General features: G+C 39.2%; 1 protein-coding gene across 2 annotated transcripts in view; it reads left to right on the plus strand.

Annotated features, from left to right (window-relative positions):
* The window catches only part of MTHFD1L (methylenetetrahydrofolate dehydrogenase (NADP+ dependent) 1 like), a 172,732-nt gene that overhangs the window by 89,634 nt on the left and 66,217 nt on the right, over positions 1-16,881 (plus strand). For both annotated transcript variants that reach the window (XM_058833869.1, XM_058833868.1), the window contains exons 24-25: positions 6,310-6,417; positions 7,800-7,952. In XM_058833869.1, coding sequence (XP_058689852.1) covers positions 6,310-6,417; positions 7,800-7,952 — 261 coding nt within the window. The remainder of the gene's footprint in view (positions 1-6,309; positions 6,418-7,799; positions 7,953-16,881) is intronic.

Below are 16,881 nucleotides of genomic sequence, written 5' to 3' on the forward strand. Positions count from 1 at the left end.
CATTATCTCCCTATTCTTTGCATAGAACAATTTTCTTAGGCACAGCTGGGGTTTCAAAGTTGGAGAAATGGAAAATAAATCTCTAAGGCCACAGGCTTAGGTGTTGATTCACAAATTGTTTAGCTTGACTGAAAATGCTTTTCCACAAATTAAAAAACAAACTCTTGTCCTGTGCCAGCAAAGGAAGAGGAGTGTTAAAGACTTGGAAATCCTTTTGTCAGCCACAGATCTTCTGGAACCAGAATATACAGATACTTTAATAAATGTGTTTTTATTTTATCCAAGGGAAAAGCTAGAAGTAGGAGTTTGAATGTGCAGAGTCAGCTATTATTTTAGCACTGCACTCTGTCACCCCACACACCACCTTCAGCCATACTCCCATCATGTTTTCATTTGGCAGACTTCCCAAGAAGAGGAATGAGTGATGTCTGCATACTGTTTCACTTAGCCAGCCAGTGGTTCTTCTTTATTGCTTTCAGTGAATGTGCAAGTTTAAAAAAAAGTGCCACCGCCTTGAATTTTGAATTATATTAAGAATTTCTGCTAAAACACAAACAGCTTAGTAACAGTAAGCCCAGAGTTTGTCACCTTATAATTAAACTGGTGATGCCATAATTAAAAAAAATTAAGACTAAAAAAATTGAGACTAAAGTGAATGTTTAAAGTACTTGAAGTATTAAATGAAGTTAATTAAATGTGTAAGTGTAAATGTGTAAGTTACAAGTAAATAGTGCTTTTGTGTATTCTCTGGTTAAATGCATTAATAGGTTTTTTTTCCAACAGAATCATAGTTTTGTTGGAGAATAAAGTAGTTTTAAGTATTTATGTTGTATAACTGTGAAGGGATCCTGTCACACAGTGCTGCATTGATGGGCATTCATTTATAGTGCTCAATTTAAACTAGATAATACCAGGGCTTCTCTTAGAAACGGGACTTAGCTGCAGCCTAGTGGAATGTAGTATGACTTGGGGCTTACTGCTGCTGTCTCTGGCTTTGCAGAGGTGTTCTGTTGGTGAGGAAGTCAGGGGGATGTTTAAAAAAGAAGAAATGAAGGAGGAAGAGAAAAGGGATTGTTTTCAGCAGTCTCAGGGATTGGCTGTGGGGAGTTAAAAAGATTAACTTCTTTCTCCAGTAGCTGAAGAGCTTAAAAAGTCAGGTGTCCAAATTAGGATGCAAAAGATGGAAACTTTAAGCATAGTCTCAGACCAGATTCCTGGTAATAGGCATGCTTTGTTTCACTTAATACTGACTTTTGGCAGTGAGACTGATTTTAGGAATCCAAGCCAAGGAGTGTGTCCCTGCCCCAACTCGTTTTTTCTCCTGGTACATTTCAGTGCTCAGATTTGAACAGTTTGAGCAATTCTTCCTGCTTTGCACAGGCTTTGCCTTTATGATGAGGTGGATGTGTGAACTGATATGGGTTGCAATAGGGTTTTTTTCCCTGGGATGTGTTTTAGCCTGGATGACTTTCTCTGGTATGTGCAGCTGCACAAACAGCGGTGCTGCCTCAGTTGCACTGGCACAGGGGTGGGTGAGTGTGAGCAGCAGAGGAAACAAGGATGAAAGGAAGATCTGTTGTAGCTGGTCCACTGTCCATGGAAATCCTTATCAAGCCCTACATGAAAAAAAGATAATCTGAAGTCAGCTGTTAAAAGTGAAGAGATGAAGAGTGAAGGAAATGTGAGAAAATGTTAGAAGAAATTAAGCACTATTAAATTACGTTTCAGTTAAAACACTGCTGTCGATAGTTAGGGAGGAAAGAAGATTGTGTAATAAACAGGACCACTTGGCACTAGTATCATGTCTTGCAAATGAGATGGACTGGAAGTGGCAGTATGGCTGGATGATAACACTGGTATGATTCACTTTAGATAATCAATACAATCTTGGGAATGACAGGCTCTCACCTTTATCAGTGCTGATTTCATGGTTAAATCATTCTCCATCAAGTAATGAAATGTGCAGCTACTGTTTTTGTAAAAGCAGTTTGTGCTTTAGCATTTATTGTGCTTTAGCCTAGGAGATAATCCTATTTATGGTGTGGGTGCTTGGCAGTGTGTGTGTTTGTGCTTGCCTCAGAAGCAGCATATGGCTTTGGTAGCTCTAAATGTGTGAAATTTCAGAAGTGAACATTCTCTCTGGCAGGACTGGCAAGATTGTTTTTTTCTGAGAGAACCCTAATGAGTTGTCAGCAGATATTTGTATTGTGTGGCCCTGTAGCATCTTCTCATATTCAAAGTAAATTTATATTAACTATTTTATGTCAACATTTTCTCAGGAAGATGACACTGAGTTTGGAACGAATTCTCTGAAGCTGCCATAATTCCTTCAGCAGAAGTACTAATACAGAGTTGCATATCTATAAAAATCAGGTTTTATCCAAATCCATAGTGTCTATTGTCTATCTGTCACCTAATCTTCGCTTAAATGTACTTAGTTGTGCAACAGTTACAACTTTACATAAGGGAACTGAGAAGAGGGCTAGCTTTTATTGTTGATTATAAATCTTTCATGGTTTTGACACCCTGAACATTTTACAACTTTCCTTCTCACCCTAGCTTTCCAGGTGGCAGAAGTGCTGTGGAATCAAGTTGCTGTTGATAGGGGTGCATCAACACTCCCTATTCAGATAAGACTTTTCATCCTCCTTTCCTTAAGACTTGGACATTTCGGTTCTGGCCTGCAAACAGTTGCATCAGCACAGCTAAGGGTACAGCACTGGAGTTTGCTAGTGGGAATGAATAACTGCTATAGGAAATTCCTAAGGCCATTGTAAAAAATTCTCAGTCAAAAGAAGAAGTGAGAGCTGTTGTCCTGCATCTGGCTTGGACAAGGTTGATTTTTGCAGCAGCTGGAAGGGGGCACAGCCAGGAGGTTATTCTATACCATGTCACATCATGGGGGCAAGAGGGACAAGGAGGTGCTTCCTGGGAGAAGGCATTGGTGGGGACAATGAACTGGACAGTACCATTCCCAAACCACAGCAGATGTGAAATTACTTTTTTTTAAGCATCTGAGATACGTGGTTTCTGCTGGAGGCATTTGACCAAAGTATGTAAGGCACAAAAGGTAGTTCACATGTTTTTTTATGTTTTTTTCCTAGGTAAGTCTGGTATCAGCTGATGCAGAAATCCAGCTTAAAATCCCCTAATGATAGATTATTTGTGCAATAGGAGTCTTTTTTTCAGCCCACTTCTCCATGTGAATTAGCATTGTTGCTACATATGTCTTTGCCTGTCAGTGAGACTATTTTGATAGTGAAGTGCTGAATAATCAACAGTTTTGTTGAAAACCTAAAGCTAAACAAGCGTCTTGTAAGCATCCAGGTTTCTGCTATGTAAAATGTCTCTTGAATTAGTAGAACTTCTTTTCTGTTAAATACCATGATGGCACTTTCAAGCAAAATGAATTTTTATTTTTCATGTAAAGCACTAGGCAGTTTTAGCTTGGAAAACATTTCTTTAAATTAAAGTGAAGTTCCCTGGCAGTATTACTTGATAACTGAAACACAGGAAAATTTTTTGTTTGAAATGCCCTGTTACACTGTGATTCTAAATAGATAATGCCTTGAAAGTCCCACTAAATACTAGGAAACAGGTGGATCCTTAGGATGGTGGAGTGTACTCCTTTCCCTACTCCTGACACTTCAGGAAGGAAGCATATCTGAGAGTGTGTATGTGCATGGGCTGTGTTAATGTCCATGGCACATCTGTACCTTCCTGCTGGTTTCTGTCTGAATTTGGCTCAGCCAGGACTCATCTTGCCTCTGCTGAGATTAAATAAGCTCAAACTCTCCTCTGACACCATGCACACATTGCCTCACCTGTTTGTGTGCACATGCGTGGCAAAAACATGACAGGCTCAGGAAACCACTTTTTTTTGCCATTCATACTCCCACAACTCCTTCCACAATGGTGATTCTTCTGAGGTTACATCTGCAAAATTTGAGGTGTGGGTACTGACCAAAAAAGTATCTGAAATTCTGGTGAAAGAAAAAACAAGCCAGGAAAAAACTACAAACCATAAATCCAAAGGGATATGGTTTGACTGTCCAGCTTGGACTCAGTCATGCAACACACTGCACATATTCCAGGAGAAGCAGAGTGCCACCAGTGTCATTAAAGCATTCTCCTCTGATGTTAGCCAGAGCCCTGCTGGGTTTCTTTTGGAAAATAGGGCTGTGGTCATTGGAAGGGGGCTGAAGGCGCAGTAGTTATACAGCTGTCAAATTAGTTTGAAATGTTTTGACACAAATGCAAGTTGAATCTAAACGTCCATCTCCATCTCAATGAATTTACTGAGGTTTAAGCAGAAAGCTGTTAGTTTCAATGTTGGCCCTCTGACAACAGGGAATGGAATTCCTTTTGCCTTTCCATTTGCCATTGCTGTTAGTCCTTTACTGCAAACAAACAGCACCCAAAAGGCAAATTAGCAGACATGTTTTGCATTTCTCCCACTGTGTTGAAAACTGCCATGGATATGAACATATTTAATAATCACCCTGAGACAAGTTTCATCTCATGATGGCTGTCCATGACACTAAGTATTCCATTCAGCTTACTGCTGCCAGGAATTATACCCAGGATATTTGCACTGTGCTATCTCCAGTCCTGATTAGATTTTTTTTGCGCAGCTTAGATTCCTGTAAAAAGCCTGATGTTGAGAATGTGACATTATTCCACCCAATTAAGGTGCAGTAATTCTATTGTGAGCATGTTCAGAAAGTGTCTTGTGAGGCTTCTTTAAACTTGTCTTTGAAATTTCAGATCTCAGGGGGAATTTTATCTGAGCCTTAGTAGCTTTTAACTGCCTTACATTTAAGGTACTTGGAAGTCTGGAGAGATTCTTTTCTTGTGATGCCTCTGTTACTGGAGTTCTTTATTAATGTAAGCTTTAATTTTTCTAAAATTCAATCATAAATACAGGGGTATTTATAGCATAATACTAGGCTGACAGGGTCAGCCTGACATAAACCCTTCAACTGATGTATCTTTGCAGAAGAAGAACTATTTCCAGACAGGCACTGCAAAAATGTGGTTAACTGTGGAGCTTCCTATAAATGCACCAGATAGAGTTTGTTATTTACAAATTAATTACTTTCTTGCCTTTGTTAGAATAAAATGATACACTTCTATTTTGTGTTCTGGTGCTTTTTGTATTGCTTGAGATTACCAAATCTTCTTCCCCAAGTGGTTATCTCTCTGGATTTTGTTTAGCATTTATTCCACATGTGTTGTTAATTAAATATGCTACAAGTTACTGATGAGACATTGCACACATCTCTGGCCATCTATTCATAATAGGCAGCACTGAATTAGCTGAACTCGTGGTAAGATCCCTCTTCCATCATCCTGTTCTATTGAAAGAAGTCAGAGAATGGCTTGTTTAAAATAGGCCAGAGGAGTCACAATTGCTGTCTTCTTGGTCATTGGAAACAAAAGGAAAGAGAAAGAGGAAATAGGAAAGAGATGTTTACTCTAAATACAAAAATTATGGCTCAAAAAGTAAATGCCTGGTCTGACCACAAAAAACTGTTTTCTGAAAATTTGTTAAGGGTTTTCTAACAGACCGAATGTGAGAGTCTGCCTCTGCCTTCAAATAGAAGCTGTGAAAGCATAACTTGTTCAGTTTGAGCTGAATAACATGAGGTGAATACTCTTGGAGACTGGGATTGAATTTACTGACTTGAGGTTTCAAATTGAATTCTAGAATGCTTTCTTTTTTGTTTTTTTAAGTGTCCAAAGTGCTTTACAATATCAAAGCTACAATTAAAAATATGCATGTTACAAAGGATATGAGATAAGAATAATAATAAATAATAAAAGAAAATCACAATCAAAGGAGCAATGATGGGTCAGGAATTTTCTGCTACAATTCCTTGCTTCTCAGGGGATCCTTCCCTGGCTGCCTCCTACCTTGCCTTGTCCACTCGTGAAATGAAACTTTTTTGTCTAGTGATCCCTGTCAAGCCAATGGAGATTGTGCTGTAGATTATCTCTTCATTCTTATAACTAGATGGCAGTAATTTTCTCCCCCCGCTTCAGGTGAGCGTAAGCTCACGTTGTCAACTCTTTAAAGCACAGATTGTGCAGCTTCCAGCTGACAGAGTAGCTGAAATCACAGCTGTTCATGTACCTGTAGCTGCGTATCATATCCATCACCAGTGCTCTCTACTTTGTCTCACGCTTTAGCAAGCCCGTTTAACAAGGATGAATCTAAATGAGAGATTCAGAGACCTCACTCAGCAAACAAAATCCTGTTTTCTCTTGGCTAATGTTCATCCTTGTATTGTTTCCTTGTCTCTGCAGCTTCCTATTGTTGAAAAAATAAGGATCATTGCTCAGAAGGTGTATGGAGCTCAGGATATAGAGTTGTCTCCTGTTGCGCAGTCTCAAGTCGATCGCTATACCCGGCAGGTAAGAGCACCAGGGAATTATGCAGGCTGCTGGATGTGAGTCTTGGGAAGGATCAGGCTTTAAAATGTTCTCAGACTGGAGTGTCAAGCTTTGCTGACAGGTGTGAGCTTACCCATGGTGGTAAACGGTGGACATCAATATGGATTGGTTTAGATTCAATAGAACAGAATGGTTTTAACATTGGGTCATTGCCTGTGAGATATGAACAGTGCTCAGAATACTTCTGAGATTGTCCATGAAACTCTACTTTCTATGCAGTTTGGATTACTCTCTTAGACCTGACAACAGCATATCTGCAAAAATTGCTGCTAGCACATGTAACCAATTTTAGCATAAGTATGTTCATCTGTACCTGCAAAAAAGAGTTTGCAAGCACAGTAAGACCTGTGCACAGCTAGGCACATTGGTAATTGGTCCCAATATTTGTAAAATCTTTTGGTTTCTTTCTGTTCCTGTTACTTTCAAGGAGTTATAGATACTAGAACATGAAATAGATCACCTATCCTAAAGCATGTAGGAGCATGTTACAGTTTGAAAAGTTCTGCAACCATGTGGAAAAGTGAATGTGTATTTTGTAGTGGAATGGCTTCAGGACATAAATGTGGCTGGAGCCTTTCTGTCAGAAAGTAGGAACAATATGTCCAGGAAAAATTCCTGAGTAAACTTCAGCAGCTTGGTCAGACAAGCAGAAGTCCTTGGTCAGACAGGTAGACAGCCATCTTCCCTATAATGCAAACTTTCTGAGAATTAATCTGAATTTTCTAAATGGAAAAGCAGCTTACTTAGTGAGCTTGAAGCAAAATAATCCATGCCTTTATTTTTTCCTGCTGTGATTCTCTGATCCATTTTTTAGTCTAAATGTTAATATATTAGGAAATGTTTTCACAACTTCACTAAAGAATTGTCAGCACTGGGCTGCAGAAACAATTCCCTGAAGTGCCGCCTCTCCTCCTGGCCCTGTTTGTCAAAGAATTGAACAGAAGAGTGGAAGGTGCCTGAGTCAAGATTAATCAATAACTTGGAGACAAATAATGGGTGGGGGGAGCTGCTGAGGCACTTTACCTGATTTTCTCCCACATTTTCAGGAACTAGTGCACTGGCATTAGTGAAGGGGGTGCCATCACCTCATGCAGGTTTTGTCTTGTTTAAAAACAAAGGACAGCATCATCTGTGTTTACCCCCAAGAAGACATTATACCCTTCAAAAATTTTGGACTCTGAATCCTGGTATCAAGTTGGTGTCTAGCTAGGTCATAAGAGCCCAAAGGGAACTGCTGTACGAGAGGTTTCTAGAAGATACTGATAACAAAACAAGAACATAATGTGCCTTTACTGCAATTTTGAAATAGTTTTTCTTTTATTTTGTTTCCCTTTTTTTGTCAGGGATTTGGAAACCTTCCCATTTGTATGGCAAAAACTCACCTATCCCTCTCCCATCAGCCTGAGAGGAAGGGTGTTCCCACTGGTTTCATTTTGCCGATTACCGAAGTGCGAGCCAGCATTGGAGCTGGATTCATCTACCCTCTGGTAGGAACGGTGAGTGCAAAGTACTCAGCTCGGTAACTCCCCTTTCACCCAGTTTGACAGGGAAGTGCATTTCCTGTTTGCCTCTAAAAATAATGTGTAGAGCCATGTGAGTTCTTGTTTTTGTATAATAATCTTATCCTCAGAGTTTTTGTAGCTCTACTTTGATAGGAAAAGATAATCAAGAAAATGCAATGTCATATTAGAGCTTTGTCTGTCAGGTCTGAGAGAATGGCTCTTGCTGTTGTTTCTGTTGCTGTTCTTTTTAGGTTAGTCTAGGGTATTTAGGTGCCCTAATGCTGCAGAAAAATTAATTTACTTGTTGTTGTCTTTTCTTATTCAAATTGCAGCCTGTAAATAACTAGTTAGATATTATTCCAAATTTTAAATCTTTTATCCATCATTCCAAACCATTTAAATGTACTTTGATTAAAGCAATTGTGTTGGGGAATAGGATATGCTGATAATAATTGCTTTTCAGCTGATGAGCCTGATCTACTCCCAGTCTTTGTGAACATCACTACTAAAAGTAAGTTATGGTGGGAAGGGGTAGATTTTTACTGCAGAAGTAATAGCACATTCCTTCTCCTTTTTTAGAGATTTAAACAATGAGGTGCTAAAAAGAGGCAATTGTCATCCCTTCTTCCTACCTTTCCTTACAAATACCGACTCAGATTAGGAAGCTCCTGATACTTTCTTCCCTTACAGGCTTACCGAAGTAGCTGAGAAGTGAGTTGGCTCGTGCCTTTTGCCAACCATGCACATCTTAATCCAAACAGCAGTGGAATGGCATCTGACATCTCACACTCAGGGTTATTACTTACATGTAGCTGATTCGTGGGATGGTGCTGGAGAAGGGATGCAAAAGCCATCGCATTTCCGGAAAGAGTACTCTCCCAGTGTTATCTCATCTTCCCAGAGCACGGGCCGATTTCCTTGTGTAGCAGTACACTTAGGAAAGGTTGAAAGTTTCTAATCTATTGTTTTGAATTCCCTCTGAAACAATCAAGTGTTTGAAACGAGGAAGGAAGTACTTTCTGACCAGGAGGGTTCCTGGAGTTCAGGAAACTGTGTCACTTCAAGTCACTGGACTTGGGGATATGCTTTCCTTCCGCATGACCACATTGTGCACATCCACCAGAAGCAGAGTGCAGCTGCATTATTAAATTGTGTACGACCAAATTCCGATTACTGGTGACAGGGGTAAAATTTGTCAGAGCCTCTAGTATCTCCTTCATGGCCTGGATTCAAGTTTGCACTGCAAGTTGTGTGTCATGAAGTTATGAGGAGTGCATGTGAGTAATGGGCAGCAACTAATTCAAATCCATGAGGGAGCTATTCTGTTGGATGTCAGAATGAAATATTCTTGGGTTGAGCTTTCTGAATGAGTCACACCCTGCATGCTTTGCTATAAACTAGCTGCAGTCTGGTGTCATAAATCCATAGAAACTGTCCATAGGAGCAGTATAAACCAAACAAGTTCAAGGATTACCTCTTTCTGTGTCCATTTAGAACGAAAAAATGCAGTTCTTTTGAAGGGCATTTTGTATATGAGATCTCTTTTTGGAGGAGAGTGTAAAAGATACGTCTGAGTTAGTTAGCCTGACTTTGGTGAGAGGTAGTATTAGCTGTGGAACGTCTCCCATATCCTGAGCTGGGAAGGCAGTGTGTGTATTCCAAGAGAGTTTGTAGGCGAGGTACTGTATAAACATAAGATCCCCAAGAGGTAAAAATGTAAATACATGGACATCGATCATTGGTTGTTTGGAAAAATATTGCTAATGCTCAGGAATGTGGGACAGAACACTTCTTGGAACCATCACAATTGCTGCAAGTCAGAATGAATTAATGAATATGAATGTATTTCTAACACTGTTACCACATGGTTCTGTCTTTAGAATTAAATTCGTAGCAAGAGGTCCAGTTTGCTCTTTTCAGAGGGAAGAGTTGTGATCATTATAAAACAAACTTTTATAGTGTAATTGCGCCACAACTTTTGAAATCACTTTTCTAATTTGTCACCTTCAGATTTTTGTGCATGTTTTTGTCAGCAACTAGGCCTTAGGGTTATTGTTACTTTTTAAGTTGTGCAAGAAGAAATACTTTCGATGTCTAGTTTCAAAACTGAAAGCCTTCCTTTGGCAGTTCTCTTACTAATAAAGCTATCTGAAAATGTCTGCAGGAACAAAGCAAGTATAAAAGGGCATGTCCTGAAGGCTTAAAGTGGCTGGAAGTCAATGCAATGAGTAGAGGGATTACAGAAATCCCAGTGATAGCATATGGTGAAAACATCCAGTCATGACAGTGGATTAGATTTCTTTACATACGAAAAAAAAAAAGGAGCAGCATATATAAATTTTTTTCTCTTCCACTGCTTGCTGGCTAACTGTATTAATGGAGAGGTCCCTTAATACCTAAAATACTCAGAACCTTCTTACAGCTAAGGTTTTTCTGATGGCAGGAAAAAATGCTATTTTTCATTAAAATTGTAGTGATAATTCTGATGCTAATTAAATGTCAAACTCCATTCTCAAAGCATATTTTTTACCGGGTGAACTTCTCGTATTCTAACCTGTCAGAATTTATCAGTAAAGCAGGTTTTTAGAGTTCTGCTCCAATGTAATTGAAAAGAGCATTACAAATGAGAGAAGTAAGTACTGCTGAAACATAAACTATCTGCAGTAATGAGCATTTGTAGTTTAGCCTTGTCACTAGTACGTGCAAAGTGATGAGATTTGTATTAACACAGCTCTGATACACAGATTTTTTAAGTGATTTTTTTTTTTTTTTTAACTAAATATTTAGCATGTTGTCTTCGTATTCTCTAAGCAATATTTGGTTTGTGTTATGGTTGGCTCCAGTTCCCATACAGCATGGAAGTCTTTCCAGGAAAAATGAGCTGAGCCTTATCAGAGGAAATCAGCAGTGAAACAAGAGGTGCATTTAATTAACACTGGCACAGTTTTTATCCAAGTTCTCTGAGACCATGACCCAGAGGGCTACATCACTCTCACAGGTGGACTGTTGACATCATTGCTTGGCTTAACAGAGTGATGGCAGGAAAGCTGCTGGAGTATATGTAGGAAACCAGTGAGGTCATTCACTAGCAATGCTTGGGTGGGGAGTTATTAGATCTTTTGTAGTATGTGTGTTTCTCTCCACACCCACCCAAAAAGCCGTAGCAGTTCAGTGCTTTCTCACATTCAACCACGTTTCCATTGTTCTTTTTCATGTGAGTTGCAAGAATGCAGGAAGGTCATAGAAGTAAAACCTGTTGCCTTTAGCCTTTGGGAAGTGATGCTACCAAATCACTGGTGCAGGAAATAAATCTGTGTTTGAATCACAGTGAGATTTTAAAGAATGTATTACTCTTCTCCAGCCATGCACTTTCATTTCAATGGGTTAAAATTACAGGCAAGGTCACTCTGAAAATATGTGGAGCCTTTGGAGTCATGCCAGCTTCCAAATTCTCACAATGAACTGACATCCTTCAGATATCAACATATCTGAAGAAAGGTCAACCTATTACAGAAATACTTTTCTCCTCATAGAGGAAGAAGTTGAAGTCTCTGGAACTAGTGCTGAAACTATATCCCCTTGGAATGAACTTTTGGGGTGACCCAGTGTAGTTTGAAATCAGTGTATGGGAGGAACAAAGCTCTAGTTCACTTGTGGGTGAGAGCTAGGACTGTCCTGCCAAAATATTACCTGGATGTTGTAAGAGGGAAAAGACCTCACAAGTAAATATTTTTATTAATACTTTCAGAAGGAAAATATTGTTCCTTGTTGAACAAATTTCTTCTTTCTTCATGGTTAAGAGCTTAGCAAGTTCTTAGAGTGTCTCTTGAATATAAGCTGGAGTCCAGGCCACCTGAAGGGAAATTGCAGTTTTTCAGAGGTACATGATGCTCAGTTTGTCTCCAAACTGTCATTTTGTCACTCTTCTCAGGTGCTTTAATGGGACAGATGAATAATAACTGTTTGATTGCTCAACTCATCCTGGTGATCTGTGTAACACAGGGTAACATTTCAAAAACGTAAATGATGGTGAGGTTTATTTTTGCTTTGTTAAACATTTAGCTTACAGTTCAATTTTATAGTGTTTACAAAGGATTCAAACTCTGCTAGTCAAAAAAATGTCTCTGGGGATGTGGCACTTGGCACCTGCCTTTGGTGTTGTATAGTTGCTGTGTTGTATCAGTGCTCAGAACAGCTAGCTGTGAAAGCTGGGTGCTCACAGACTCTGTAGGCTGGGTTTGTGATAACTGCAAGAAGTGTGTAAGCAATAAGCGTAAAGGGAAGCCATGAAGTTCAACTCACATAGGAAAGTAGGTCAACAATGGTTTAGTTCTAAATTGAAAATTGGTAACAGGAATAGAAAAGCTGCCCTCTGTTCAGTGATGTGCCTTTGTATCTATTACAGTAGGTGTCATCCCAGCGAGGGAGAGAGGTTTTCTGAATTACAAAGGGTGCATCATTCCTCTACAGTGACCAGCTGGGCACACGTGGAAATGCTGAATGATGTTATACTTGGTGGAAGGCTGATAAATTATTCAGGATAGAGTTGATGGGCTGGGGGTGACCAGGTAGATATGATTGATGGCTGGAAGTGAGAGTGAGGACAATCAACTTCAGTTTGTTGTGTCTAAAAGCTAAAGGCTGAGAGGTTAGTGTAATAACAGGAAATCCACTTCTGGCCCTTGGTGGATTGCATGGTGTGGTTGTGATGGTATTGGGTTGGCGCGAGAGGGGAGGCCCTCTGTAGATGAGGCAGAAATATTCCTAAGTGAATGGTTTAGCTGAAGGGCTGAGGAAAAAGTTGTAGATTATAATGGAATGGTTTGCCTTTGCAAACATCCCAGGTGTGTGGACTTTGAGGCAGTTAAGATTCAAGGATGGCTGTGGCCATTTGTGGTTAGAAGATGGAACTAGAAGATTGAGGGCAGGATTGGAAAGATGGGATTGGCTGGAAAAGAAAAAACTGAGAGTTGTACCAATGGGAGGAGATACCTGTGAAAGATTTGAAGACACATCCAAGATGTACATGGATTACTGGAAGAGGACACTGACATAAAATCCGCAAGGGTTAAAGAGCTTTGAAGACGTTCCAAAAGCCTTAATCAAAACAATTACATGACCTAAGATCTGGGCAGGAAGGAGTCATGTAAGTAATGAATGTAGTTACAGGAGAGCAGAACATGCCTTGCTGATGACTAAGAATTTCTTTAAAATTTAAGAAGAGTAGAGTTTAGCTGGCTTGAAAATATCATTATCATTTCTGTAACTTTTGAAAGTGAATAGAAAAGAATGTATTTAAATGACAGAATTCCCATATAGTCTGTGCATTTACTGTTTACTTCACCTGTTTTACAATGATGTGGATAAGCCAGTGCTTGTGGGAAATACAGAGTAAATATACTTTGCTTTGGATCCTCCATGCCATGACAGAGGCATATGGTAAAATACTCACAACCTGAAACAACACCCCAAAAACCCCACACACCAGCCTCTCTTCCACCTCTGCCATATCCTGAGAGATAATAAAGGCAAGACACTTTCTTATATTCTGTATAGTTCATGCTGTCACTCTTGACAGCTGTTTGCTAGTAAGCATTATTTAACCTACATCATAATAATGTACCATATTTTTGTAATAATGTACCATATATGCCTCTTCTGAATGAAAGACAATGTCCCATTGCTAGCCAGATTAAATTTGTAGTTTATTCTTGCTTTACTCCACCTAACCTTACGTTCCTTGAGGGCCAGCACTTTTCACTAACTTGTAGTTAAAGAAATCAATTAATGGTTTTGATTTGTTTTCTACTGAGAAGAAAAAGGAAGTTTTGTAGGTGTGTGCTATTCAGTGAACTGAATTGTTGAAGAAAAACCTGTTTTTTTGTGGTTTTTTGGGATGGGATGAAATCACTAGAAATCACTAGATTTCAAAGAAGAAAATAGAACCTGTGGTTTGGTAAGCTATTTAATATTTAATTTTGATGAGACTTTTTCTTACTATGACCTCCGTTATAAGCAATTTCAGTATGATTCTTGTGAAATTATTTCTTTCCATCTGGTGTCCACTATTTTCCAAAATTATTTTCCCATCTTACCATATTTTAAACCTTGTCAGAGAATTTTTTCTATGCAAATGTTTACATCTGGTTATAAATAAAATGAACATTTTAGTGACAATAATGAACCAAGTGTATTTCTTGTATCAATCAGGTTTCCTTGGTCATCTTTTCCAGATATATTAAGTATATCCATAGAAATGTAACATTATGTTCAATCTCTTAGGTCAGTGTTAACCTAAAGTAGTCTATCTGAATAGGTAAATTTAAAACTTATTTACAAGTACAAGAGGTGACTTTCATGTTTCACTTCAGCCAGAAAAAGTTTCAGACTGATTCCCTGAAAATGCATTTTGGTAGTCTCCCATCTCTTGAGGGAAATTTTTACCTAACCTCCTTTGCTTTGCATGTGAAAGGGCATGGAAGGTATGGTGGATCCGAGCAGCTGCAGAGGGATTTCCCAAGCTGGTGTGCCAGGATCACAAGTGCTTGAGCACATGTTTTTAGTTAGGATGAGCTGACTTGACACACCAGCCCCTGCAGTACGGATTCACTGAGCATGGGCAGTGCCTGGCTAGTGCAGACAAGTTTAAGCGATGCTGGAACCAAGAGAACTGGTTATGCTCTGGAACAATTTAGTTCATTGTGGTTATGAATGTCTTGCCCTCGTCAGAGCTGAGAGGTTGTATGTAATGAACTCAGTGCAGCTGTCTTGGGCTTGCAGATGCCATCAGTGTAGGCAAATGGGAATCACCTGGAGTGCACATGGAGCCAAAGGCGTGCCTCTGGGAAAGAGTCCTTTGCTCAAGGCCTTCCGGGAGCCTGGGGGTCATTAAGATCCTTGCTCTCTGTTCCAGTGAGACCTGCTTGTGATCATAACCAGTTTGGCTATGTCTTCTATCTGTTTCATTCCCTTGTCTCAGATTTACAGTCCATGATCCCCAATTGGAAAGTATATGGCTGCATCAGTTAAGAAAGGAAAAAACAAGAGACTGATATTCCATACGGAGAATAGGGCTTTTTAAGTGATGTACCTTAGCTTATTTGCTTGGGGCTTGCTTTTAGCAAAGATGTACCAGTTAAAAGTGGGAAGTGCAATTTGGACAGAATCCAGCACCAATTTTGGACAACTGCCCTTGGATTTTATGCATGACTTCAGACAAGAAATAGGGATGTTGCAGTGGAAATGCAGGCACGTGCAAGTTTGAGCAGTTAGTGAATGCTTCTTGCTGGGTGTTCTGCAGGGCAAAGAGGGAAGCAGGTGGGTGAATCACAGCAGCTTCTCTGTGCTGCAGCAGTGCTGCCTGCCCACCCTGGTCCCAGCCTACAGCTCTGACCGTGCTGCTTAGCACACCTGATGTGTGTCCAGAGCAGGTAAATGGGTTTGGTTAAGAGCTCATTCCACCAGCCTGGTATGCGTGGACTTTGATTAAATGTGAAGAGCTCAAAAATCAGTTTATGGAATGCCTTGAAACAGCAGTGTTAAGGGTTTGATTATGCTATCCATACAGAAGATACACAGACTTGAGCATTAGAGAGGGCAGCCAGGTATTTCTTCCCCCATTCATGAAATTTTGGGTGACTTGCTGTGTGAAGAGGCTGATGCTGCCAGGCATAGGGGTCACTGAATCTAATTGCTTTGGGGCAGGATGGGTATCACTGCTGCCTGCCATGTTTCAGTGTGGTAGTAGCAGCCATACTCCTGTCACTTCCAGCCTTCTGCTGTTCCTCTGTATAGGGAAAAATTGAAATTATGTTTCATGCTCCCTATTTTTGTTTGTTCGGCCTGATAATCTTCCTCAGTTGAAGAAATTGCAGTTTCTGAAAAGGTTCTCTGTGGCTCAAATGGGAAATTCAGTGATTCAGCCATTCATTAAGGAAGGAATTTTAAATTTTTTTAAAACTCCTGTCTACATGCAATTTTTTGAGAGGCTATGCTCACCTAAAGGAAAAAAAACATTGTTCTTTCAACATTCTTACAGATGTATTTTTCAAATGCTGATTTGCAAATTTTGAAAGTTTTGTTTCCTTGATAACAGAAAAAAAACTTTACAGTTTGGATCAAGTGAGTGAAATTTTCCAGACTGTCCAGTAAGACAAACTATCTAGCAGATGTAGATAGCTGTATATTTGAGCTTGGCAACTTACTGTTACTGAAACTCTAAAAATGATTTAAGGCTAATAGCAGGAACCTAGCTGGAGGCTGCAAGTCTGTGACTGAACAGTTTTATTGAGTTCCGGATAAATAAGGTGAAAGATGTTTTGAACATAATAATGTTCCCAGCAACTTGCTTTCTTTCACTGAATTGTGAAATATAAAATAAATAGTGTGTTAATTAAGTTTAAAGAGGAACGAGTATTTGTGCCTTCTGGTCAAGGGATTATCCTTTTTAAAACAGGAAATGGACTCTGATTTCCTCTTTTTAAGTATTTTCTCCATAAACTTTGTATGACAATGTGAGGTTAAAAATAGGTTATGCTTTTACACAGTAAAACATATATCTATTATTAGTTAAGGAATAGTTTTTTATAGGGAAGGAAGGACATTTTCCAGATTGTTTTATATTGAAATAAATGCATCCTGCATTTGTTACACAAAAATGAGAAATTAGAAACTGAGCTTCCCTAATTTATTTTTTTGTGACATGGACTATAGAAGCTATAATACTTAACATTTACTCTTTGCATTAGCAATTTTCTAGACAAGCAAAATTTTGACTTTTTTTTTTTTTTTTTTTTTATATAAGGAGTCCAGAGGTACAAACTGTAAAGTCTCCCTGACAATTCTGGGGCAGGACCATGGATAAAATTCATGATTTCTTGGCCTACAAAATCATGAGATGTTTATGTCTAAGAATGTGAAGAAT

The sequence above is a fragment of the Poecile atricapillus genome, chromosome 3 (assembly GCF_030490865.1).
Source record: "Poecile atricapillus isolate bPoeAtr1 chromosome 3, bPoeAtr1.hap1, whole genome shotgun sequence".
Lineage (NCBI taxonomy): Eukaryota > Metazoa > Chordata > Aves > Passeriformes > Paridae > Poecile > Poecile atricapillus.